General features: G+C 38.0%; 2 protein-coding genes across 2 annotated transcripts; one reads left to right on the forward strand and one right to left on the reverse strand.

Annotated features, from left to right (window-relative positions):
• Positions 1 to 1,111: 1,111 nt before the first annotated feature.
• Positions 1,112 to 11,905, reverse strand: LOC133536117 (UPF0729 protein C18orf32 homolog). Its single transcript, XM_061876327.1, has 3 exons — positions 11,766 to 11,905; positions 9,657 to 9,866; positions 1,112 to 1,423 (listed from the first exon to the last, which is right to left on the reverse strand). The coding sequence occupies exons 2-3, from the start codon at positions 9,837 to 9,839 to the stop codon at positions 1,358 to 1,360; spliced, it is 249 nt and encodes an 82-aa protein (XP_061732311.1). The 5' UTR covers positions 9,840 to 9,866; positions 11,766 to 11,905; the 3' UTR covers positions 1,112 to 1,357.
• On the forward strand, positions 11,859 to 26,806 carry LOC133536116 (cell cycle checkpoint protein RAD1-like). Its single transcript, XM_061876326.1, has 7 exons — positions 11,859 to 12,009; positions 15,827 to 16,028; positions 16,118 to 16,229; positions 16,300 to 16,457; positions 24,071 to 24,171; positions 24,268 to 24,366; positions 26,343 to 26,806. The coding sequence occupies exons 2-7, from the start codon at positions 15,834 to 15,836 to the stop codon at positions 26,512 to 26,514; spliced, it is 837 nt and encodes a 278-aa protein (XP_061732310.1). The 5' UTR covers positions 11,859 to 12,009; positions 15,827 to 15,833; the 3' UTR covers positions 26,515 to 26,806.
• Positions 26,807 to 27,093: the final 287 nt, after the last annotated feature.

Consider the following 27,093-nt stretch of genomic DNA (forward strand, 5'->3'; position numbering starts at 1 on the left):
CGAGAGGGTCATATGATGATTGATATATGATGATGACTTGACACACAGATCAGTATCTACATCGGGACAAGGTCATTAAACAGCATTGTTACAATAAAATAAGCAGCTAGCACGGACTTTCAGTTCAATAGCTACTACAACCTTAACGTTAGCAAGCTCAGGCCCATTATGTGTTCTCTCTGTAAAGACGTGGATTGTTTATGTGCAGAGAACTCCAGGCATTTTGCATATGAGGCATATAATGCTCTGTGGCCCAGACTGCTTTGGCTTCAATGCCCTTTGCTGGTTGTTCAGGGGAGTGTGTAAGTCACATTTATTTGTGCGCCTAGTTTGTGGGAGGAATGTCTCATCGACACAAAAGCAAAAAAGCGATCCAATGCAAATTCAATACAAATACAAATATCAAGCATATTTATATTCAAATCTCAAAAATACATATAAAAATACACATTTATTCATCCAAATTCTTGATTTATTTGCATGTCACAATTTTATATTTATACATTTTATTTGTATATATTTTCAAATCTCAAAACTATATTTACAAATACGTGTTTATTTATACAAATTAATGTTTTTGTATAGCAATTTGTATTTGTATATTTATTAATATATGCATATGTTTTAATATCATATTGATATATATAAGTTGATTTGACAATATTTTCCTTACATATGGCTTTACATTTTGTTACACACACATATATATATATATATTGCATTCCATTTTAGTTACTTTATTATTTAGTTATTTATCTACAACCCCCTGGCGCTGTTTTTTTTTACTGTTTCTGTACTTGTTTTGTTTATTATTTCTTGATTGTATGTAAATGTTGTTTATTATAAATACAGGTTTATAATTAAAAAACTAATTAATAAATAAAAAATAAACATATTTGGCTCAGACTATCAGTAGTGAAGTGGAAATTAATAATTTTAAAAAGCTCAAATAAATATAACTTATAAAAATGTATCTATTTTTTTTAAATAAAAAAACAAATTGCTTGGTGTAAGTTCATCTTTCCATCTTTATCAATAGAGCTTGTACAACAAGTAATACAAATTTCCAAAATATTTTTTACATTTCATTGAAATAAGTACACATAAAATATAAAGATTAATAAATACATAATTTATTTAATTCATGGTTACACATTGTTTGATTTTCTTATAAATTACTTACAATTATTTTCTCTCTTCAGAATGGTAGCAATTGTTCACAAGTAAAATTAGTAACAATATGACGAAAAATAATTCAAAAGAAATGTCATTTGAAATTATTTACTAATTTGACTTTGTAAAGACAACAGGGAATATTTACAGTTTTATAGATGGAATGCAAATAATTAAAGAATGATCAGTTTGTCTTCTTATCTTCCTGTTCAGTCGATTCATTGGCAGTGGCCTCTCCATTGTGCTCAGGCTGAAAGAAAGAATGAATGAAATGTAAAAAACAAATTAACTACAGTTTGGATTAACTTAAACAGATATACATAATCATGTGTCATGTGAACCTTACCTCCAAATTAATGTTTATAATATCTAAAAGCCAATCATTTTTCAATACATTACCATTACACTAGTTTTGGGGGAGTATGCTTGGCTGGAGCTGTATGATACAACTTAATGTCCTATCTTCTGTGTTCAGTTTGCTCTCCAGGAGGGGAGGACAATTATGTAAAACTGCATTTATTAGTCCTAATATTTTGGGGTCCCAAAGGTAACCCGGTCTTTTGCAATCAGCCAGTTGGCGACCCATTAAATACAGTCAAGAAAATAAGTATTTGAACACCCTGCAAATTTGCAAGTTGTACCACTTAGAAATCATGGAGGGGTCTGAAATGTTCACGGTAGGTGCATGTCCACTGTATGAGAGATGACCCAAAAAGAAAAATCCAGAAATCACAATCTATGATTTTTTTAACAATTTATTTGAGCGATACAGCTGAAAATAAGTATTTGAACACCTGTATATCAGCTAGAATTCTGACAATCAAAGACCTGTTAGTCCGCCTTTAAAAGTCCTCCTCGACACCACTGTATTATCCTGAATCAGATGCACCTGTGTGAGGTCGTTAGCTGCATAAAGACACCTGTCCACCCCATACAATCAGTGAGACCCAAACATTCAGCATGGCTAAGAGCAAAGAGCTGTCCAAAGACACCAGAGACAAAATTGTACAACTGTATTATCCTGAATTAGATGCACCTGTGTGAGGTCGTTAGCTGCATAAAGACACCTGTCCATCCCATACTAACAGTAAGACCCAAACATTCAGCATGGCTAAGAGCAAAGAGCTGTTCAAAGACACCGGAGACAAAATTGTACAACTCCACAAGGATGGAAAGGGCTACGGAGAAATTGCCAAGCAGCTTGGTGAAAAAGGTCCACTGTTGGAGCAATCATTAGAAAATGAAAGAAGGTAAACATGACAGTCAATTTCAATCGGAGTGGAGCCTCATGCAAGAGATCACCTCGTGGGGTCTCAATGATGCTAAGAATGGTGAGGAATCAGCCCAGGACTACACAGCAGGACTTGGTCAATGACCTGAAAAGAGCTGGGACCACTGTTTCCAAGGTCACTGTTGGTAATACACTAAAACGTTATGGTTTGAAATCATGCATGGCACGGAAGGTTCCCCTGCTTAAACCAGCACATGTTAAGGCCCGTCTTGAGTTTGCCAATGACCATTTGGATGATCCAGAGGAGTCATGGGAGAAAGTTTTGTGGACAGATGAGACCAAAATTTACCTTTTTGGTCATAATTCCACTATGCGTGTTTGGAGGAAGAAGAATGATGCGCACCATCCCAAGAACACCATCCCTACTGTGAAGCATGGGGGTGGTAGCATCATGTTGGGGGTGTTTTTCTGCTCATGGGACAGGACGACTGTACTGTATTAAGGAAAGCATAACTGCAGCCATGTATTGTGAGATTTTGGCCAAAAACCTCCTTTCCTCAGTCAGATCATTGAAGATGAGTCATGGCTGGAGCTTCCAACATAACAATAACCCAAAGCACACAGTCAGGAAAACCAAGAAGTCGCTTTGTAAGAACCATATCAAGGTTCCGGAGTGGCCTAGCCAGTCTCCAGACCTAAATCCAATTGAAAATCTTTGTAGGGACCTGAAAGTCTGTGTTACTCAGCGACACCCCAGAAACTTGACTGATCTTAGGTAGAAAAGCGCTATACAAGTACAACCCATTTAACCCATTTATTTTGAGAAGATCTGTGTGGAGGAGTGGGCCAAAATCCCTCCTGCAGTCTGTGCAAACCTGGTAAAGAACTATAGGAAACGTTTGACCTCTGTAATTGGGAACAAAGGCTACTCTACCAAATATTAATGTTGGTGTTCAAATACTTATTTTCAGCTTTATCACACAAATAAATTGTTAAAAAATCATAGATTGTGATTTCTTGATTTTTCTTTTTAGCTTATCCCTCATACAGTGAACATGCACCTACTGTGAACATTTCAGACCCCTCCATGATTTCTAAGTGGGAGAACTTGCAAAATAGCAGGGTGTTCAAATACTTATTTTCTTCACTGTAGGTACTTAAAACAGGAGGATCATACACTCTTTGACCAATGTAAACATATAGCCTATGCTTTACATCATTATTTTAAAATGTGAAGGTATGGCAGACCCTTGCATTGACATAGAATAGAATAGAATGTATTTTATTGTCACTATACACAGGTACAATGAGATTAAAAGCAACTCCAGTATCAGTGGGACAGTCTACAAACTTTGCAAAACGTAGGAAGAAAAGAAAAAGAAAAATAGTGCAAAAGGAAGTAAGGTGCACAGTCCAGTCCTTAGAAATATTTATGTATTTATGTATTGCTGTATGAAACATAAGAATATTAGTTTCTTAGTTTTCAGAAAATGTGGCCCCTAAAACAATTTAGTTGAATACCCCTGAAATAGGTGGTTATTATTGGTTAACGTGTGTGTTATTGGGATAATCAAAACAAAATTTTAACATTAATATCAGCATTCTACAACAAATTTATTCTGCTTTACATCATTATTTAAAAACGTGAAGGAATGAGAGCATTGCATTGACATTCCTGTATAAACATAAAAACATTTGTTTGTTAGTTTTCTGAAAATGTGGCCCCCAAAACAATTTAATTGAATACCCCTGAAATAGGTGGTTAGTATTGGTTAACTTGTGTGTTATAGGGATAGTCAAAACAAAAACTTAACATTAATATTCTACAACATATTGATTCTGCTTTACATCATTATTTAAAAATGTAAAGGTATGGCAGAGCCTTGAATTGACATTGCTGTATAAACATAAAAATATCAGTTTGTTAGTTTTCTGAAAATGTGGCCCCCAAAACAATTTAGTTGAATACCCCTGAATCAGGTGGTTAGTATTGATTAATGTGTTATTGGGATAGTCAAAACAAAAACTAAACATTAATATCAATATTCTACAACATATTTCTTCTGCTTTACATCATTATTTTAAAATGTGAAGGAATGCCAGAGCCTTGCATTGACATTCCCGTATAAACATAAAAATATTTGTTTGTTAGTTTTCTGAAAATGTGGCCCCCAAAACAATTCAATTGAATACCCCTGAAATAGGTGGTTAGTATTGGTTAACTTGTGTGTTATAGGGATAGTCAAAACATAAACTTAACATTAATATTCTACAACATATTGCTTCTGCTTTACATCATTATTTAAAAATGTAAAGGTATGGCAGAGCCTTGCATTTGACATTGCTGTATAAACATAAGAATATTAGTTTGTTAGTTTTCTGAAAATGTGGCCCCCAAAACAATTTAATTGAATAGCCCTGAAGTAGGTGGTTAGTATTGCCTAACGTGTGTATTATTGGGATAGTCAAAACAAAAACTTAACATCCATTTATCCATTTTCTACCGCTTATTCCCTTTTGGGGTCGCGGGGGTCGCTGGCGCCTATCTCAGCTACAATCGGGCGCAAGGCGGGGTACAAAAACTTAACATTAATATCAATATTCTATAACATATTTCTTCTGCTTTACATAATTATTTAAAAATGTCAAGGTATGACAGAGCCTTGCATTGACATTGCTGTATAAACATGAGAATATTTGTTTGTTAGTTGTCTGAAAATGTGGCCCCCAAAGCAATTTAGTTGAACACCCCTGAAATAGGTGGTTGGTATTGGTTAACGTGTGTGTTATTGGGATAGTCAAAACAAAAAACTTAACATTAATATCAATATTCTACAACATATTGCTTATGCTTTACATCATTATTTAAAAATGTGAAGGCATGGCAGAGCCTTTCATTGACATTGTTGTATGAACATAAGAATATTAGTTTGTTATCCATCCATCCATTTTCTAACACTTGTCCCTTTTGGGGTCCCAGGGGATGCTGGAACCTATCTCAGCTGCATTCGGGCGGGAGGCCAAGTACAACCTGGACAAGTCACCACCTCATCACAGGGCCAACACAGATAGACAACATTCACACTCACATTCACACACTAGGGACCATTTAGTGTTGCTAGTTTTCTGAAAATGTGGCCCCCAAAACAATTTCATTGAATACCCCTGAAATAGGTGGTTAGTATTTGTCAACATGTGTGTTATTGGGATAGTCAAAACAAAACAACGTAACATTAATAGCAATATTCTATAACACAGTGGTTCTCAGATGTCGGTACGCGTACCCCTGGGGGTACTTGAAAGTATGTCAAGGGCTACGTGAGATTTTTTTTTTAAATATTCTAAAAATAGCAACAATTCAAAAATCCTTTATAAATATATTTATTGAATAATACTTCAACAAAATATGAATGTAAGTTCATAAACTGTGAAAAGAAAGGCAGCAATGCAATATTCAGTGTTGACAGCTAGATTTTTTGTGGACATGTTCCATAAATACTGATGTTAAATATTTCTTTTTTTGGGAAAACATGTTTAGAATTAAGTTCATGAATCCAGAAGGATCTTTATTACAATCCCCAAAGAGGGCACTTTAAGTTGATTATTACATCTATGTGTAGAAATCTTTATTTATAATTGAATCACTTGTTTATTTTTCAACAAGTTTTTAGTTATTTTTATACCTTTTTTCCAAATAGTTCAAGAAAGACCGCTACAAATGAGCAACATTTTTGCACTGTTATACAATTTAATGAATCAGAAACTGATGACATAGTGCTGTATTTTACTTCTTTATCTCTTTTTTTCAACCAAAAATGCTTTGTTCTGAAAAAAAGTTGAGAACCACTGCTTTACATCATTATTTAAAAATGTGAAGGTATGACAGAGCCTTGCATTGACATTCCTGTATAAATATGAGAATATTAGTTTGTTAGTTTTCTGAAAATGTGGCCCCCAAAACAATTTAATTGGATACCCCTGAAATAGGTGTTTAGTATTGGTTAACGTGTGTGTTATTGGGATAGTCAAAACATAAAACCTAACAAAAATATCAATATTCTACAACATATTTCTTATGCTTTACATCATTATTTAAAAATGTGAAGGTATGGCAGACCCTTGCATTGACATTGCTGTATAAACATAAGAACATTAGTTTGATATCCATCCATTCATTTTCTACTGCTTGTCCCTTTTGGGGTTGCGGGGGCTGCTGGAGCCTATCTCAGCTACATTCAGGCGGAAGCCGGGGTACACCCTGGACAAGTCGTCACCTCATCACAGGGCCAACACAGATAGACAACATTCACACACTAGGGCAGTGGTTCTTAACCTTGTTGGAAGTACCAAACCCCACCAGTTTCATATATGCATTCACCGAACCCTTCTTTAGTGAAAAATAGAATGTTTTTTTTTCAAATTCAAGACAAAGTTCTATGTTTTTGGTAACACTTTAGTATGGGGAACATATTCTAAGTACCGTATTTTTCTGAGTTTTTCGAAAATGCATAATAAAGAAGGAAAAAAACATGTAAGTCGCACTGGAGTATAAGCCGCATTTTTGGGGGAAATTTATTTGATAAAACCCAACACCAAGAATAGACATTTGAAAGGCAATTTAAAATAAATAAAGAATAGTGAACAAAAGGCTGAATAAGTGTACATTATATGACGCATAAATAACCAACGGAGAAGGTGGCTGGTATGTTAACGTAACATATTATGGTAAGAGTCATTCAAATAACTATAACATATACAACATGCTATACGTTTACCAAACAATCTGTCACTCCTATACGTCTAGTCTCTTACATGAATGAGCTAAATAATATTATTTGATATTTTACGGTAATGTGTTAATAGTTTCACACATAAGTCGCTCCTGAGTATAGGTCGCACCCCCGGCCAAACTATGAAAAAAACTACGACTTATAGTCCGAAAAATACGGTAACGAAGACTTAATTTAGAGTTATTTGGACACTAGGGGAACATATTCTAAGTGATAAAGACTTAATTTAGAGTTATTTGGTTAGGGTAAAGGTTAGAGGGTTAGGCCATGCCGAATAGGGCATTAATAAGGACTTAATGACTAGTTAAGAGCCAATATGTTACTAATTTGCATGTTAATAAGGACCTATATTAATGGTGAATATGTTCCCCATACTTAAGTGTTACCATGTTTTTTGTACTGGTGCAAAAAATGAACCGTGCATGATCATCACCTTGTTCAAACAACAAAATCAACAGTGCATAAACTCACAACAAATTACACACCTGCAAATCAGTCAGCTGTTGCCTTATCCGTAATACACCGATAGGGAAAAGTTTGCATTTACACGTTGAGTCGGGTGTGTTTTGACCTTCACCGAACCCCTGAGGTTGACTCACCGAACCCAGGTTAAGAACCACTGCACTAGGGCCAGTTTACTGTTGCTAGTTTTCTGAAAATGTGGGCCCCAAAACAATTTAATTGAATGCCCCTGAAATAGGTGGTTAGTAGGGCTGCGAATCTTTGGGTGTCCCACGATTCGATTCAATATCGATTCTTGGGGTCGCGATTCGATTATATAGCGATTTTTTCGATTCAATGCAATTCTTGATTCAAAAACGATATTTTTCCGATTTAAAACAATTCTGTATTCATTCAATACATAAGCTTTTATAATTGTAAAGGACAATGTTTTATCAACTGATTGCAATAATGTAAATTTGTTTTAACTATTCAACGACCCAAAAATATGACTTATTTTATCTTTGTGAAAACATTGGACACAGTGTGTTGTCAAGCTTATGAGACGCGATGCAAGTGTAAGCCACTGTGACACTATTGTTCTTTTTTATTTTATTTTTATAAAAGTCTAATGATAATGTCAATGAGGGATTTTTAATCACTGCTATGCTGAAATTATAACTAATATTGATACTGTTGTTGATAATATTAATTTTTGTTTCACTACTTTTGGTGTTTGTGTCTCCTCAATTGCTCTGTTTATTGCAGTTGTGAGTGTTGCTGGGTCAGGTTTGGTTTTGGAATTGGATTGCATTGTTATGGTATTGCTGTGTAGTGGTTTGTTGGCTTGATTAAAAAAAAAGAATCGATTCTGAATCACACAACGTGAGAATCGCGATTTGTTTTCGAATCGATTTTTTCCCCCACACCCCTAATATGTACATATACATATGTATATGTACATATACATATCTAAAAGGTATGTATATGTACCTACATATACATATGTAGGCATATGTAGGTACATATACCTACATATATGTAGGTATATGTAGGTATACATATACCTACATATCTAAAAGGTGACCAAATTACGCACGTTTGCATAATTTGTATAACAAACACCACGGAATGTTATCTGCTCTGTCGTCCACAAGTTGAACACATTCTTGTGCCCGTTTGTGCATGTTTTGAAAGTTAAAAGTCAGTCGTAAACTTTTCACTCCTCTATCACATTGCACGTGGTATATCCGTACTTTCGATGAGAACATCTTGTAACTGTTGGCGATCTATGGCGGTGATTTTTGTTGGCAAATGAGTGAATAATGAGTGATTAAGGAGTGACTGAATTATGTCCATGTTAATGTAAACAAGGAAGTGAAGACGTGGGGTGATGCGATGGAGACGTTTTCATCGTGTTTTGATTTGGATTGATGAAAATTTCGATTGGCCAAAATCTGATGTGAATTTGTGGGTATTGGACACATTTGCAAGGCTGCCCATAATTCCTGGGAATTAGTTGTACATGCGTGATGTGGTGCGACCGCAACATTCATTAAAAATGATACTATACAGATATATAGAGGAAGTGCTGTGTGGAACATTTCCAAACAATTAATTTGGGAAAAAAATACAAAATATATTATTATAAAATTGCAATTGTATTTTCAAGGGCTTCACTTTCTAATAAATGAGTGCCAGGTGCTCAGTTCTGAGTGTTTCTGGGTCAGGTTTGGTTTTGGAATTGGATTGCATTGCTTTGGTATTGCTGTGTATTGGTTTGTTGGATTGATAAAAAATAAATACATTAAAAAAAAAAAAAAAATCGATTTTTATAAAAATGAGAATCGATTCTGATTCGCACCACGTGAGAATCGCGATTCGTATTCAAATCAATTTTTTCCCACACCCCTAGTGGTTAGTATTGGTTAACATGTGTGTCATTGGGATAGTCAAAACAAAACAAAAATAACATTAATAGCAATATTCTATAACACAATTGTCTTCACTTGTCAACCTACCACTTTGGAAGTCCCATTACACTTTTCACCAACATTTGAGTCCCCGGTCCCTGATTCTTGTACTGCTTTTTTGGTCCAGAATGTATTGATTATCGGGGAAATAAAAGGATAAAGGATGGGCTCCAGGAACCTCTTGTAGACCCACAACAGAACAGGAATGACAATACAGGGGATGCAAACCATGACTGCAGACTGTTCAAAGTGAAGACCCTGCAATACAGATCTGAGATTATTAACTTGCTGATTAAATGTTCTTGGATCAAAACACTCATTGCATTTAACACCAAAGTTAACACTACCGTTCAAAAGTTTGGGGTCACCCAAACAAATTTGTGTTTTCCATGAAAAGTCACACTTATTCACCCCCATATATTGTGAAATGAATAGAAAATAGAGTCAAGATATTGACAAGGTTAGAAATAATGATTAGTATTTGAAATAAGATTTTTTTACACATAAACATTTGCTTTTATCCAAGAATTCTCCATTTGCAGCAATTACAGCATTGGATACCTTTGGCATTCTAGCTGTTAATTTGTTGAGGTAATCTGGAGAAATTGCACCCCATGCTTCTAGAAGCAGCTCCCACAAATTGGATTGGTTGGATGGGCACTTCTTGCGTACCATACGGTCAAGCTGCTCCCACAACAGCTCAATTGGGTTCATATCTGGTGAATGCGCTGACCACTCCATTACCGATAGAATACCAGCTGCATGCTCCTTCTCTAAATAGTTCTTGCACAATTTGGAGGTGTGTTTTGGGTCATTGTCCTGTTGTAGGATGAAATTGGTTCCAATCAAGCGATGTCCACTGGGTATGGCATGGCATTGCAAAATGGAGTGATAGCCTTCCTTATTCAGGATCCCTTTTACCCTGTACAAATCTCCCACCTTACCAGCACCAAAGCAACCCCAGACCATCACATTACCTCCACCATGCTTAACAGATGGCGTCAGGCATTCTTCCAGCATCTTTTCAGTTGTTTTGCGTCTCACAAACGTTCTTCTTTGTGATCCAAACTTTGATTTATCTGTCCACAACACTTTTTTCCAGTATTCCTCTGTCCAATGTCTCTGTTATTTTGCCCATCTTAATCTTTTTCTTTTATTGGCCAGTCTCAGATATGGCTTTTTCTTTGCCATTCTGCCTTGAAGCCCAGAATCCCGCAGCCGCCTCTTCACTGTAGATGTTGACACTGGTGTTTTGCGGTTACTATTTAATGAAGATGGCAGTTGGGGACCTGTGAGGCGTCTGTTTCTCAAACTAGAGACTCCAATGTACTTATCTTCTTGCTCAGTTGTGCAATGCGGCCTCCCACTTCTTTTTCTACTCTGGTTAGAGCCTGTTTGTGCTGTCCTCTGAAGGGAGTAGTACACACCGTTGGGGGAAATCTTCAATTTCTTAGCAATTTCTCGCATGAAATGGCTTTCATTTCTAAGAACAAGAATAGACTGTCGAGTTTCAGATGAAAGTTCTCTTTTTCTGGCCATTTTGAGCGTTTAATAGACCCCACAAATGTGATGCTCCAGAAACTCAATCTGCTCAAAGGAAGGTCAGTTTTGTAGCTTCTGTAACGAGCTAAACTGTTTTCAGATGTGTGAACATTATTTCACAAGGGTTTTCTAATCATCAATTAGCCTTATGAACCAATGAGCAAACACATTGTACCATTAGAACACTGGAGTGATAGTTGCTGGAAATGGACCTCTATACACCTATGTAGATATTGCACCAAAAACCAGACATTTGCAGCTAGAATAGTCATTTACCACATTAGCAATGTATAGAGTGTATTTCTTTAAAGTTAAGACTAGTTTAAAGTTATCCTCATTGAAAAGTAAAGTGCTTTTCCTTAAAAAATAAGCACATTTCCATGTGATCCGAAACTTTTGAACAGTAGTGTATATATATTATGTTGATGCCGTATTTCATGTTTACTGGACGTGTTGCCGTGTGGCTACGGCTAACTAGTATTACGTCAGCAGGTTCGCTGCTAGGCTAACACTACCTAGCATCTTGCTTTAAATAACTGATGCGTTTTGATATAATGATGTAGTTATAACAATTGAATAGTAAACAACCGTACTTAAATGGGTAACAGACCTCACCTTTCGGAAGAATGACCTACACTAAACGTTGACACTTCAAGCAGTATTAATCATGAAGAATGTTTGCGGTAACGACTGGCACAACTATAAACCAACACGCATGCGCATAGTCTGTTTCCGCTGAAAGGGATGTCGTAAAGCGGAAGTTGTCAAATAAAAAGAGGAACGGGCGGAAGTAGTGATATAAACATGAGGGGCGCCCGTCTTTAAAACACCACCGAATGGATTTCTGAATTATTACTCCGTGAGTTACATTTGCTTTTTAAGAACTGTAAAAATGTAAATAATCAGTGTTATTTTTGTTGCTGTACACGCTACTGTTAGATATTTAGTGCGCTTTATGTAATAGTTGTAAACAAGCTAGGTAATCACACATAAAAGCACAATTAAGAGAGCTTCATCCTCTACCATCATTTTTTCCAGTTTAAGTGTTCAAACTCAAACTGTTTACAAAGTAAAAAGAAGAAGAATCCTGATGGAAATCTTAAAACTTCCTGAAAAATGAAATATCCATTTCATAATCCATCCATCCATTTCCTACCGCTTATTCCCTTTGGGGTGGCGGGGGGCGCTGGTGCCTATCTCAGCTACAATCGGTCGGAAGGCGGAGTACACCCTGGACAAGTCGCTACCTCATCACAGGCCAACACAGATAGACAGACAACATTCACACACTAGGGACCATTTAGTGTTGCCAATCAACCTATCCCCAGGTGCATGTCTTTGGGGCTTCACGGTGGGAGAGGGGTTAGTGCGTCTGCTTCACAATACGAAGGTCCTGCGGGGTCAGGGTCCAATCCCAGGCTCGGGATCTTTCTGTGTGGAGTTTGCATGTTTTCCCCATGACTGTGTGGGTTACCTCCGGGTACTCTGGTTTCCTCCCTCTTCCAAAGACATTTCATAATGTGAATCAGAATTTATTTGACTGTTTATGAAGAACTTTACTATGTTTGGATTAAAATTATGTACACATTTAGAACAGGAAGTGAACAAATGTCCCATTAATTGCTATGAAATGGAAAGGAGGTAAGTTAAAGTTAAAGTACCAATGATTGTCACTCACTCACTAGGTGTGGTGAAATTTGTCCTCTGCATTTTGACCTCTGTTCACCCCCTGGGAGGTGAGGGGAGCAGTGGGCAGCAGTGGTGGCCGCGCCCGGGAATAATTTTTGTTGATTTAAAGGCCTATACTGAAATGCCCATCCATCATTCCCTTTGGGGAGATTTTCTTATTCAAACGGGGATAGCAGGTCCATTATATGTGTCATACTTAATCATTTCGCGTTATTGCCATATTTTTGCTGAAAGAATTTAGTAGAGAACATTGACGATAAAGTTTGCAACTTTTGGTCGCTAATAAAAAAGCCTTGCCTGTACCAGAAGTAGCAGACTATGTGCACGTGATGTCATGGGTTGTGGAGCTCCTCACATTGTTTACAATCATGGCCACCAGCAGCGAGAGCGATTCGGACCGAGAAAGCAACGATTTCCCCATTAATTTGAGCGAGGATAAAACATTTGTGGATGAGGATAATGAGAGTGAAGGACTAGAAAAAAAATGACAGGGCAGTGGAAGCGATTCAGATGTTATTAGACACATTTACTAGACACATTTACTAGAATAATTCTGGAAAATCCCTTATCTGCTTATTGTGTTACTAGTGTTTTAGTGAGATTATATAGTCGTACCTGAAAGTCGGAGGTGTGTGGCCACGGGTGGGGTGACCGCCACTGTCTCTGAGGGAAGCCACGTTTCTCGACGAGGCGAAGCGAAGGCAGCTGGTCGGGCCGGGCTGAGCTTTTTCTCCCCCTCCTCCACGGTGGAAGCATCCCACGTTCAGGGGCGCCCGGTCGGAGGAGGCAAGAGAGTCCGCAGCTGCCTCTTTGACAGGTGCACGAGGAACGACGCAAGCTTCGCTCATGTTAACGATAAGAACCGATTTATTACCATAATTTTCTCACCAAAACTTGCCGGTTGACTTGTGGTGAAGAACCATGTCCGCTTGACCGCTCTGTTCCATAGTAAATCTTCACCTTCGGGAATGTAAACAAGAAAACACCGGCTGTGTTTGTGTTGCTAAAGGCAGCCTCAATACACCGCTTCCCACCTACATCATTCTTATTTGACGTCTCCATTATTAATTGAACAAATTGCAAAAGATTCAACAACACAAATGTCCAGAATACTGTGTAATTATGCGATTAAAGCAGACGAATTGTAGCTGGGATCGGGCTGGAACAATATGTCCGCTACAATCCGTGACGTCACGCCCACGCGTCATCATACCGCGACGTTTTCAACAGAATACTTTGCGCAAAATTTAAAATTGCAATTTAGTAAACTAAAAAGGCCGTATTGGCATGCGTAGCAATGTTAAGATTTCGTCTGATTGTGTGGTCGGCAGTAGTGGGTTTCAGTAGGCCTTTAATCCCCAATTCCAACCCTTGATGCTGAGTGTCAAGCAGGGGTCCCATTTTTTATAGTCTTTGGTATAACTCATCCAGGGTTTGAACTCACAACCTACCGATCTCAGGGCGGACACTGTAACTACTAGGCCACTGAGTAGGTTAGAGCAGTGGTTCTCAACCTTTTTTCAGTGATGTACCCCCTGTGAAAATGTTTTTGATTCAAGTACCCCCTAATCAGAGCACAACATTTTTGGTTGAAAAAAAGAGATAAAGAAGTAGAATACAGCACTATCTCATCAGTTTCTGATTTATTAAATTGTATAACAGTGCAAAATATTACTCATTTGTAGTGGTCTTTCTTGAACTAGTTGGAAAAAAAGATAGAAAATAACTAAAACTTGTTGAAAATAAACAAGTGATTCAATTATAAATAAAGATTTCTACACATAGAAGTAATAATCAACTTAAAGTGCCCTCTTTGGGGATTGAAATAGATATCCATCTGGATTCATGAACTTAATTCTAAACAAAGAATTAAATCTAACATCAATATTCATGGAACATGTCCACAAAAAATCTAGCTGTCAACACTGAATATTGCATTGTTGTATTTGTTTTTCATAGTTTATGAACTTACATTCATATTTTGTTGAAGTATTATTCAATAAATATATTTATAAAGGATTTTTGAATTGTTGCTATTTTTAGAATATTCTTGAAAAATTTCACGTACCCCTTGGCATACGTTCAAGTACCCCAGGGGTACGCGTACCCCCATTTGAGAACCACTGGGTTAGAGGTTAATCGGTATAAAAAAAGCTCTGCTTCTCCCTACTCCATTTGCTTCATCAACGGCACAGCAGTGGAGATGGTTAGCAGCACCAAGTTCTTGGGGGTGCAGATAACTGACTTTACCTGGTCCCTACACACTGGAGCTCTTGTAAAAACACCTCAGCAACGCATGCACTTTTCGCGTCACCACATTGTACAGAGGCACTATAGAGAGCTTACTGACCAACTGCATCTCTATTTGGACTGGAGCCTGCAGTGCCTCAGACTAGAAGTCTCTGCAGAAAGTGGTGGGGACGGCGGAAAAGATCATCAGGACTCCTCATTCTCCTACCCAGGAAATCGCAAAAAGCCGCTGCCTGACCAAGACTCAGAAAATCTACAGAGACTCCTACCACCCCCACCAGGGACTGTTTTCACTGCTGGACTTTCAAAAGAGGTTCTGCAGTCTCAGTAGCAGAACCTTCAGGTTCTGTAACTGCTTTTTCCCTCAGGCCATAAGACTCTTGAACGCATCATAATAATCCCCTCAACTCCCCCCCAAAAACAGATTAACTCGCTGGAATATAAAGACAATATAACATACATCCATAAACGTGGATGCATATGCAAAAGAACACTATGTTTATCTGTACAGTAATCTATTTATTTATATCTGTACCTTATTTCTCCTTTATCCTGCACTACCATGAGCTAATGCAACACAATTTTGTTATTATCTGTACTGTAAAGTTCAAATTTGAATGACAATTAAAGGAAGTCTAAGTCTTTCCGGACATGTTGTAATGAGAAACTGGAAACGTGACGTACTATGTTGCGATTGTAAAGAATGGAAATATAACTTTTGCATTAATTATTTTCAGCGCAAGAATGCCACTATTGACACAATCGCAGGGTGATAATGACGTCTACGTGTTGACTGGCAGTTTGGACAACGCTCGCAATTTGTCCAACATCCTGAAAGCCATTGCTTTTAAAGACCACGCCATCTTCACTGCCACCCCCAACGGGCTAAAGGTTACTGTGGAGGATTCTAAATGTCTTCAAGCCAATGCCTTTATCCAGGTGTGTTCATAATCCATCATTCTTAAAATAAGTTGCTCTTGCTGAAGGAATTGTTTATTATGACACCGCTTGCTTCTTTTATATTGCAGGCTGAAATCTTCCAGGAGTTCACCATCAAAGAAGATCTGGTTGGATTTCAGCTGAACCTCGCTGTTCTGTTAGATTGCCTTAATATCTTTGGAGGAAGCACAGTACCGGGTGGTGAGCAAATGTGCCTCATTATAGACTGGGTTGTGCATCTTCTCAGTGCATGTTCATGTACGTTAAACAGGTGTGTCAACCGCCCTGCGAATGTGCTACAGAGGCTACGGTTACCCTCTGACCCTGTTCTTGGAGGAGGGCGGTGTGGTGACAGTTTGCAAGATCAACACACAAGAGCCCGAGGAGCCTATTGACTTTGAGTTCTGCAGCAGCAATGTCACAAACAAGGTAGAGTTCAAACGACACTCATTGCAATAAACTATAATGGAATTATGAATGGAAATATTTTTCCTATAGGAAAATAACTAGGGCAGCACGGTGAGACAGGAGTTAGTGCATGTGCCTCACAATACGAATGTCCTGTGTTCAATCCCGGGCTCGGGATCTTTGTGTCTGGAGTTTGCATGTTCTCCCTGTGACTTCGAAGGTTCCCACCGGGTACTCCGGCTTCCTTTCACCTCCAAAGACATGCACCTGGGGATAGGTTGATTGGCAACACTAAATAGTCCCTAGTGTGTGAATGTGAGTGTGAATGTTGTCTGTCTATCTGTGTTGGCCCAGCGATGAGGTGGCGACTTGTCCAGGGTGTACCCCGCCTTCCGCCCGAATGTAGCTGAGATAGGCTCCAGCACCCCATGCGACCCCAAAAGGGACGAGCAGTCGAAAATGGATAGAAATGAACTATAATGTTGTTTTTTTTTATTACAAACATGCCTATAAGTACATCACATGTTTACAATTCAACATACCGTATTATTCTGAGTATAAGTATTTCCGGAGTATAAGTCACACCTGACGAAAATGCATAATAAAGAAGGAAAAAAACACATAAGTCGCACTGGAGTATAAGTCGCATTTTTTCGGGATATTTATTTGATAAAACCCAACAACAAGAATAGACATTTGAAAGGCAATTTAAAACAAATAAAGAATAGTGAACAACAGGCTGAATAAGTGTACGTTATATGACGCATAAATAACCAACTGAGAAGGTGCCTGGTATGTTAACGTAACATATTATGGTAAGAGTCATTCAAATAACTATAACATATAGAACATGCTATATACCAAACTAATCGCTAAATCCCATGAAATCTTATACGTCTAGTCTCTTACGTGAATGAGCTAAATAATATTATTGATATTTTACGGTAATGTATTAATAATTTCACACATAAGTCACTCCTGAGTATAAGTCGCACCAAAGTCGCGGCCAAACTATGAAAAAAACTGCGACTTATAGTCCGAAAAATACGGTACTTGAAAAACATTTGAATTAAAAAAACAAGTTATGTAGTAGTAGCAATTTTTAGATGGATTTTTCATACACATTTAAAAACTTCTTTGTTGTCTACATAGCATGTAACGGTGTTTTTTTGGAAAACCATCAATCCATCTTCTTCCGCTTATCCGAGGTCGGGTCGCGGGGGCACCAGCCTAAGCAGGGAAGGCCAGACTTCCCTCTCCCCAGCGACTTCATCCAGCTCTTCCCAGGGGATCTTGAGGCGCTCCCAAGCTAACCGGGACACATAGTCTACCCAACGTGTCCTGGGTCTTCCCCGTGGCCTCCTACCGGTTGGACGTGCCCTAAACACCTCCCTAAGGAGGCGTTTGGGTGGCATCCTGACCAGATGCCCGAACGACCTCAACTGGCTCCTCTCAATGTGGAGAAGCAGCGGCTTTGCTTTGAGCTCCCCCCCAGATGGCAGAGCTTCTCACCCTATCTCTAAGGGAGAGCCCCGCTACCCAGCGGAGGAAACTAATTTCGGCCGCTAGTACCCGTGATCTTTGGATAACATTTTGCATAAATTATTTTTTATGGACCGTCTTCAAACCGCTTTCTTACTGTCTCTTCAGGACACGCCGTTTTGTGCGCGGTCTTATTTACGTGGCTCCGATTCGACTGCATCCTCTCCCCGTCAACCATGTTGTAGTGTTTAGCGCTTCCATAGCGGGTCTATTGACAGACATAAGTTGGAACTACCGTATTTTTCGGACTATAAGTCGCAGTTTTTTTCATAGGTAAGCCGGGGGTTCGACTTATACTCAGGAGCAACTTATATTTGAAATTATTAACACATTACCGTAAAATATCAAATAATATTATTTAGCTCATTCACGTAAGAGAATAAACGTATAAGATTTCATGGGATTTAGCGAATAGGAGTGACAGATTGTTTGGTAAACATATAGCATGTTCTATATGTTATAGTTATTTGAATGACTCTTACCATAATATGTTACGTTAACATACCAGGCACCTTCTCAGTTGGTTATTTATGCGTCATATAACGTACACTTATTCAGCCTGTTGTTCACTATTCTTTATTTATTTTAAGTTGCCTTTCAAATGTCTATTCTTGGTGTTGGGTTTTATCAAATAAATTTCCCCCAAAAATACGACTTATACTCCAGTGCGACATATATATGTTTATTTCCTTCTTTATTATACATTTTCGGCAGGCGCGACTTATACTCCGGAGCGACTTATACTCCGAAAAGTGCAGTATATGCTACTTTGTGTAAGAAATGGCAACAGCGGAGGATGAATGTGCATGTACGAACTAGTCTGCCCCATAACCATAGGATAGAGGAAAATAAAAGGCTTATTGACTACAGCGGAGACTACAATAGCAGCAAAGCACTTTGGGTAAATTTTTACACTATACAGAGATATCCACTTTAGTCACAATTGGGAAAAACTTTATACATTCCTAATGGCTTCTTTGAAGGAGGGCAAGACTGTTTCATTAATATCTCTACCATGCATTAATTTTTTAATTCCAAGTTTTCGGGACTTATGCAGATCCCAAATACACATAATCAAGTACCAACAGGTAATAAAAGTTGGTTTTGCATAATACATGGGTGTCAAACCCCGCCTACTGCCCGAATGCAGCTGAAATCGGCTTCAGCGACCCCCCGGACAAGCAGTAGAAAATGGATGGATGGATGAATAGGTCTCAAACGTAAGGTCCGGCCCGCGAACAGGTTTTATGCGGCCCGCGTGATGAATTTGCCAAGTATTCAAATGAGCTGTATTTTTTTTTTTTTCAACGAAACAAACTGCTGTTCTAAATGTGTCCACTGGATGCCACAATAGCAATTCTGTTAGGCAAGCAAACGGTTTATACCGGGGCCCAGCAAGAGGGACACAATAAAGGGTGGCTGTGGCTCCTCCTCCTCGACACACATGAGACTTAAAGCCTGCCGTTATATGTCTTTTGCTTCGAACACATCGTCATTTGGCACCCATGCTCCCCCAAAATGTCTGTCAAACACGGGAAAAGTGAAATTGACTCTTTTGAATAGTTTTTACCTCTGTTTCTTACATTTTGTTGAGTTAGCACTGGATTGATATGCAGACATGACAAAGGAGGTATTTGATACCTAGATGAGTTTACAGGTTGTGTTGTTTGTTCAATCCCAGAAAGACCGTGACTTCAAGTTTAATCCCGACTTTGTAGATACACTGAGACAAAGTCTAAGTTCATTGTGTTTTTGAAGCTGTACCAATTTCCTCCGAATTTTCAACAAGCTTGAATTGTTTTGTCCAGAGGATTATTTGTGATTTTTACATTTTTAGAATGTGCTTGTTCTATTTTCGGCCAGAGTGAAACAAACAAATCAACTTGGCGTTGTCTTTATTTTGAAGTTATCATGCCATGATTTTACCATTCCGGCCCACTTGGAAATAGATTTTCCTCCATGCGGCCCCTGAGCAAAAATGACTTTCACAGCCCTGGCATGATAGTTAGCTGAGTTTATTAGCTTTCATACTAATATAAATAAATGAGTAACGGTTGACGGAAAAAATGTTTTTGGTACAAAATGTGTGATAACTAAATGAGAAAACAAGTGGTAAATTGTGGGAAGACGGGTAAAATAAATATAATAGAATAGAATAGGGATTTATTTGTCATTATTACAGTGAACAGGTTCAAAGAACAATGAAATTGGAGCAGATCCCCTAAGGTACATACACGATAATTTGGTGATATAAATAGTAATTTTTTTTTTTTTTAAAAAGATAGAAAAGAAGATATGTATCTATATATGTATATATCCACACACATGCATATATCCATACATATGCATATATATATACATATACACATAACATTATTGTACATTTTAGTCCGAAAAAACATAAAAAGACATGACACATGAGGACATGATGGACACATTGTGCTCATTAAATTGAAATATTGTATGATAAATATACTCGGCGAATGTCAGTGTGAATGTCTATATGTGTTGGCCCTGCGATGAGCTGGAGTCTTGTCTAGGGTGTACACCTCCTTCCGCCCGAATGCAGCTGGGATAGGCTCCAGCACCCCCCTCGATTCGAGAGGGACAAGCGGTAGAAAATGGATGAATGGATGAACTTGTATAGAAAAAATAAAATATGTTATAGATGATAGATAGAAGACACCGTGGTTTAGCGTTATTTGCACTTGTGTCTGTATTCTGTCTAAATACATGAAATATAATTCCACATATAAAAATGCTATGGGGTTTTAGTGCTGTTTAAATAAATGGATGGATTTTGTGTACTAGACACAGATAGGACACATTATTAATCATCAAAGTACATTTTAGTATCTGTACAAGTGTTGTGAACTGTCATTCAAGTGTAAAAACAAGTTTATTAACCAGTGTTTAATTTTGAGGTGTTAAAAAGATAAAACCCTCACTATATAAACATGACGGCAGATAGCAAAGGTAATTTATGTCGTAGATGTGCCACATGCTGGAGATTAAAATTAATACTCTTTTACGAGAAAAAAAAACAAGTGAACTAGAAAATGCTTTCAAATGTAATATCGGAAATTATCGGCATTTGTTTCAAAAAGTAAAAATTATGACTTTTTAAACCTTAAAGGCACTGCCTTTGTGTGCCGGCACAATCACATAATATCTACAGCTTTTCACACACACATGTGAATGCAAAGCATACTTGTTCAACAGCCATACAGGTCACACTGAGGGTGGCCGTATAAATAACTTTAACACTGTTACAAATATGCGCCACACTGTGAACTCACACCAAACAAGAATGACAAACACATTTCGGGAGAACATCCGCACCGTAACACATCAGAACAAATACCCAGAACCCCTTGCAGCACTAACTCTTCCGGGACGCTACAATATACACCCCCGCTACTCCCAACCCCCCAACACCTCAACCCCTCCAACCCGCCCACCTCAACCTCCTCATGGGAGAGCGTGTCCCAAATTCCAAGCTGCTTTTTTGAGGCATGTTTAAAACAATAATGCACTTTGTGACTTCAATGACAAATATGGCAGTGCCAGGTCGGCATTTTTTCCAAAACTTGAGTTAATTTATTTTGGAAAACCTTGTTACATTGTTTAATGCATCCAGCGGGGCATCACAACAAAATTAGGCATAATAACTTGTTAATTCCAAGACTGTATACAGGACTGTCTCAGAAAATTTAAATATTGTGATAAAGTCCTTTATTTTCTGTAATGCAACTAAAAACATGAATATGTCATACATTCTGGATTCATTACACATCAGCTGAAATATTGCAAGCCTTTTATTATTTTAATATTGCTGATTATGGCATACAGCTTAAGAAAACTCAAAAATCCTATCTCAGAAAATTAGAAATATTTCCTCAGACCGAGTAAAAAAAAAAAGATTTATAACAGCAAAACAAAATCAAACATTTGAAAATGTTAATTAATACTCTCAGCACTTGGTTGGGAATCATTTTACACGGATTACTGCATCAATATGGCGTGGCATGTAGGCAATTGGCCTGTGGCATTACTGAGGTGTTATGCATGCCCAGGATGCTTCAATAGCGGCCTTTAGCTCATTTGCATTATTGGGCCTGGTGTCTTTCAGCTTCTTCTTCACAATACACCACAAATTCAGGTCAGAGGAGTTGGCATGCCAATGGAAGACAGTACTGCCATGGTCAGTACACCAGTTACTGCTGGTTTTGACACTGTGGACAGGTGCCAGATAATGCTGGAAAATGAAATCATCATCTCCATAGAGCTTTTCAACAGATTCAGCTTCAATAGCCGTATTCCCATGGTCAAGCTACTCCTGAACTCTAGACAACGGAAGTTCCCTCAGTCAGCAATGGTTTGGGGAGCCATGTCAGCTGCTGGTTTTGGTCCACTGTGTTTCATCAAGTCCAGAGTCAATGCAGCTTGCTTCCATCTGTTATAAAGCTCTACGGAGATGATTATTTAATTTTCCAGCATGATCTGGCACCTGCTCACAGTGCCAAAACCAGCAGTAACTGGTGTACTGACCATGGCATTACTGTCCTCCATTGGCCTGCCAACTCTCCTGACCTAAACCCCATAGAGAATTTGTGGTGTATTGTGAAGAAGAAGCTGAAAGACACCAGACCCAATAATGCAAATGAGCTGAAGGCCGCTATTGAAGCATCCTGGGCATCCATAACACCTCAGCAATGCCACAGGCCGATTGCCTCCCTGCCACGCCGCATTGATGCAGTAATCCGTGCAAAAGGATTCCCAACCAAGTAATGAGTGCATTAATTGACATTTTCAAATGTTTGATTTTGTTTTGCAGTTATAAATCTTTTATTTTTACTTGGTCTGAGGAAATATTCAAATTTTTTGAGATAGGATTTTGGAGTTTTCTTAAGCTGTATGCCATAATCAGCAATTAAAATAATAAAAGGCTTGCAACATTTCAGTTGATGTTTAATTAATCCAGAATGTATGACATTTTCACGTTTTTGGTTGCATTACAGAAAATAAAGGACTTTATCACAATATTCAAATTTTCTAAGACGGTCCTGTATATCGGTATCGGTTGATATCGATATCGGTAATTAAGAATTGGACAATATCGGAATATCGGAAAAAAAGCCATTATCAGACATCTCTAAAGTGGACCCTCTGAAGTTGACCCACCATTTGTTCTGCTAAAACAGTTTCCTCCTAGCAAAACAATGGAAATTAAAATAGTCATGTGACCTATATTAACCGTGGCTGGCAGTATGTCAAATTCTGTCGTAAAAGGGAAAAAAAGAAGTGCGTCCTCTCAGCTCAACCCCCGATCTGTTTTGATTTAGAGACTCTTTTTTTTCTATCGGAACAGTCATAAAACCCTTTGGCTCTACCATGAATTGATTAACGTGGACCGCGACTTAAACAAGTTAAAAAACGTATTCGGGTGTTACCATTTAGTGGTCAATTGTACGGAATATGTACTCTACTGTGCAATCTACCTATAAAAGTCTCAATCAATCAATCAATTAATCAAAAAAGACTGTAGAGCAGCAGCAGTCTGTGGTGTGGCCCGGGAGCCATTTGCAACCCACAGCACATCGTCCAAATAACATCAAATAACAGTAAAAATGCAAAAGATAAAAAATAGACAGTGTAATGAATAAAATAAAATTTGATACAGCTAATAATGTTTTGTCACCTATCACACAAAGCTGACAAAGTGTTCTGTCTTTATGTCTGTTTTGATAATTTTTTTCACAAAGTCAAAAAAATATATATCAAAATGGCCCCTGCATGCTTTTTGAGATTATATATTCTTATTTTCTTGTAAGAAAAGTTTTGTACAAGAAATGTTAACATTCTCTCATCTTGGCGTTTAGTAATGGAGCAGTTTGATTTTTTTGCAATGTGTGTTGTTGCACAAAGAAAAATATGTGCTGGATCGGTGCTCACTGAGCTGAAGTCTTGCTGATGTTTTTTTTAATGAATTTGGGGACCTTTTAGAGGGGTAAAGGTAAAGGTTTTACACTGTGCAGAGATGTTAAACTGTGTGCTTTTCTTTGACTCTCATGTTGGTTATTTAATCAAAGGTAATCCTGCTGTCTGAAAGTCTGAAGGAGGCCTTTTCTGAACTGGACATGACCAGCGAGGTGCTCCAGATCACCATGTCCCCCAGCCAGCCTTATTTTCGGTACATAGCCTCTTGTTTAAGAGCTAAATATAAACTGTATTTTTTTTCTTAACAAATCAACTACTGTATTTATTTTTTGGTGATTTTCCACTTTAGGCTCTCAACTTTTGGCAACTCTGGGAATGCTCATTATGATTATCCTAAAGACTCTGACATGATGGAGCTGTTCCAGTGCTCCCAGACGCAAACCAACAGGTGAGGGAGGAGCATACATTTTAGTATACATTGATTGATTGAAGCTTTTATTAGTAGATTGCACAGTACAGTACATGTTCCGTACAATTGAACACTAAATCGTAACACCCAAATAAGTTTTTCAACTTGTTTAAGTCGGATTCCACGTTAATCAATTCATGGTAAATTCATTATTCTAACATACAATAATATGATACTGTCTGGCAGTGGAAAATCCAGCAGCTCTACTTCACCAACTCATATGTAATTCAACTCCACCTCGTCCCTAGCCATAGTTGGATGTATCCATTACTGCCTACAAGACCAAATTAGATATTAGATTAATTTGTATTGAAATGTTTGTATCATTTTGATGAACGTTTTATTTTGGCACATTTGTTTCGACTTTCTCATTTTTACTCAAGTGAAAAAAAGGGTAATTGATGAGAAGTATTTATTAAAAAAGTTAACACGAATGGATGGTTAACTAATGCTCAGAAAATTACTTATAAAAAGTAATTTATACCTACTTGTTACTTTGCTAAAATAGTAATTGAATTACTAATGGAATTACTCTTAAACAAATGCAATTGATTATATGAAAAGTAATTATTGCATTACTTTAAAAAAAAAAAATCAAATATCTGAGATGTTTCATGAGAGCAGTGTGTATGTGCCTTTTGAAATTGTCGCCAAGTGACGTGCGAGGGCACACTCCAAGCAGGGTTTAAAGTTAAAGTACCAATGATTGTCACACACATACTAGATGTGGCGAAATTATTCTCTGCATTTGACCCATCACCTTTGATCACCCCCTGGGAGGTGAGGGGAGCAGTAGGCACCAGCGGTGCCGCGCCCGGGAATCATTTATGGTGATTTAACCCCCAATTCCAACCCTTAATGCTGAGTGCCAAGCAGGGAGGTAATGGGTCCCATTTTTATAGTCTTTGGTATGACTCGGCCGGGATTTGAACTCACGACCTAATAGTTTATAGCTCAGCTGTGTTTTTTAGCTTAGCAGGGCAGCTTGCCAACGGTGATAGCAGCTCTGTTGAATGTTTTCACTGGTTTGTTACCTGTAGTTAATAAAGAAATTGAATGTACTTATTGTCAGGGTCAAATACCATGAGACATTATAAAGACACAGAAACAGAGAATATAAGACAAACCAGTGATTGCATTTCTTGTACGAGAGTAACCTGGAGCAAGTTGTCAGTTACAGGCTCCTAATTCACTCTGAAAACTTTCTCCACTGTCCTCGCCTTTTAATTCATTTGGGAATACCCTAAATTACAAACACACACACACACACACAGCTGCACTAAGGGAAGAAGGCGTATTTGTGGTGAGAACTTAACATGCAAATACAGAGGATACAGGAACTTCCTGCGTTGCACTGTGCCATCTGCCAATTCCTCTTTGAAGTTGGTAGGTCAACCTAATTTCAATCTAACGCCAAGTTTCATTTCTCTTCAGCTTGTCTACACAATGCATGAGCAAACAATCATATTTGAATAAAATTAGATAACTTATTTATAATTAATCCAACACTTATATGGCCATCACATCTTCTTGTCCACAAACAGGGTATTGTTTGGATTGCAAGCTACTCACTTCATTAATGTGTTCTTCATTATTCCCTTGTAGTAGTGGTGTGTATTACATGCTGTTTGCTGTGTAATGTTGCATCAAATTCATTTTAATGTGGTTGTTGCTCTCATTAGTAAAGATATATCCTACTTTGTACTTGTCATGTTCACATACAACCACATCACAAGTAAGGTGCCACGTTGCATGATTAAACGCATCGGTAATGGCGTAATGTATTTTACATAAAAGTATGTCATTAGTGAAAGTAATGGCTTTACTAACGTCGTTATAGGCCTGACCTCTGAAGTCAGCATATTGACTTAACAGCATCTCTGCTGTTTGCAGCCAAGTAGTGCACTACATTTTGCCTCGCAAGAATGATGAAGTAATGTGTGTCAACTGAACAGATACAAGATGGCTTTGCTGAAACCGTCCACCAAAGCTTTGGCTCTGTCCTGCAAAGTGTCAGTGAGGACCGACAGCCGGGGCTTCCTGTCGCTGCAGTACCTGGTCCGGAATGACGACGGGCAGATCTGCTTTGTGGAGTATTATTGTTGTCCCGATGAAGAAGTGGAATAGGAGTGATCGGCTCATCTTACCCTTCTTGCTTCAATTCAGTTGAGTGGTTCAAATATGGCAGGTGCTGCTTGAACGAGGTTGGTGAAGTGGATTCTTGACTAAAACAGGTTCAGGCAAGGGGAACTAGCGGAACACTTTCTTGTACACGGACTATGTTAATAAGAACTTTCATGTTTAAGCATTGTTCTTGCAGCGCTGCACAGAAGTGATGGGTAGATTTTCCAAGGATGCTCATTTCAAATTTGGATTAAAATCTACTTTGTCATGAAATAAAATATTTTTACATATCACAGTCTAGTCTTATATAATTTTGATCCAGCTGAGACATGTCATAATTTTATTATGGCATATAAACTACTGAAATTAGAAAAGCATTGACGACCACAACATACCCTTCCTTGCATCCGAGTTATTATACTATATATGCACTATAAACATTTTCTGGTAATAAGGCGAGCTCAAGTTAAACTTAATTGGGCATTGTCTTCACAATTGGTAACAAAAAGATACCATTGGGGCGGTATAGCTCGGTTGGTAGAGTGGCCGTGCCAGCAACTTGAGGGTTCCAGGTTCGATCCC

This window comes from Nerophis ophidion, linkage group LG17 (genome assembly GCF_033978795.1).
Source record: "Nerophis ophidion isolate RoL-2023_Sa linkage group LG17, RoL_Noph_v1.0, whole genome shotgun sequence".
NCBI classification, from domain to species: Eukaryota; Metazoa; Chordata; class Actinopteri; order Syngnathiformes; family Syngnathidae; genus Nerophis; species Nerophis ophidion.

Bases quoted from the DNA above. Each gene is read 5' to 3' on its own strand.
- LOC133536116 (XM_061876326.1), top strand. From the start codon at position 15,834: ATGCCACTATTGACACAATCGCAGGGTGATAATGACGTCTACGTGTTG. The intron at 16,230-16,299 runs GTGAGCAAATGT...TACGTTAAACAG, and splicing joins AGGAAGCACAGTACCGGGTG to GTGTGTCAACCGCCCTGCGA. The intron at 24,367-26,342 runs GTGAGGGAGGAG...TCAACTGAACAG, and splicing joins TCCCAGACGCAAACCAACAG to ATACAAGATGGCTTTGCTGA.
- LOC133536117 (XM_061876327.1), bottom strand. From the start codon at position 9,839: ATGGTTTGCATCCCCTGTATTGTCATTCCTGTTCTGTTGTGGGTCTAC. The intron at 1,424-9,656 runs GTAGGTTGACAA...TCTTTCTTTCAG, and splicing joins GTAATGGGACTTCCAAAGTG to CCTGAGCACAATGGAGAGGC.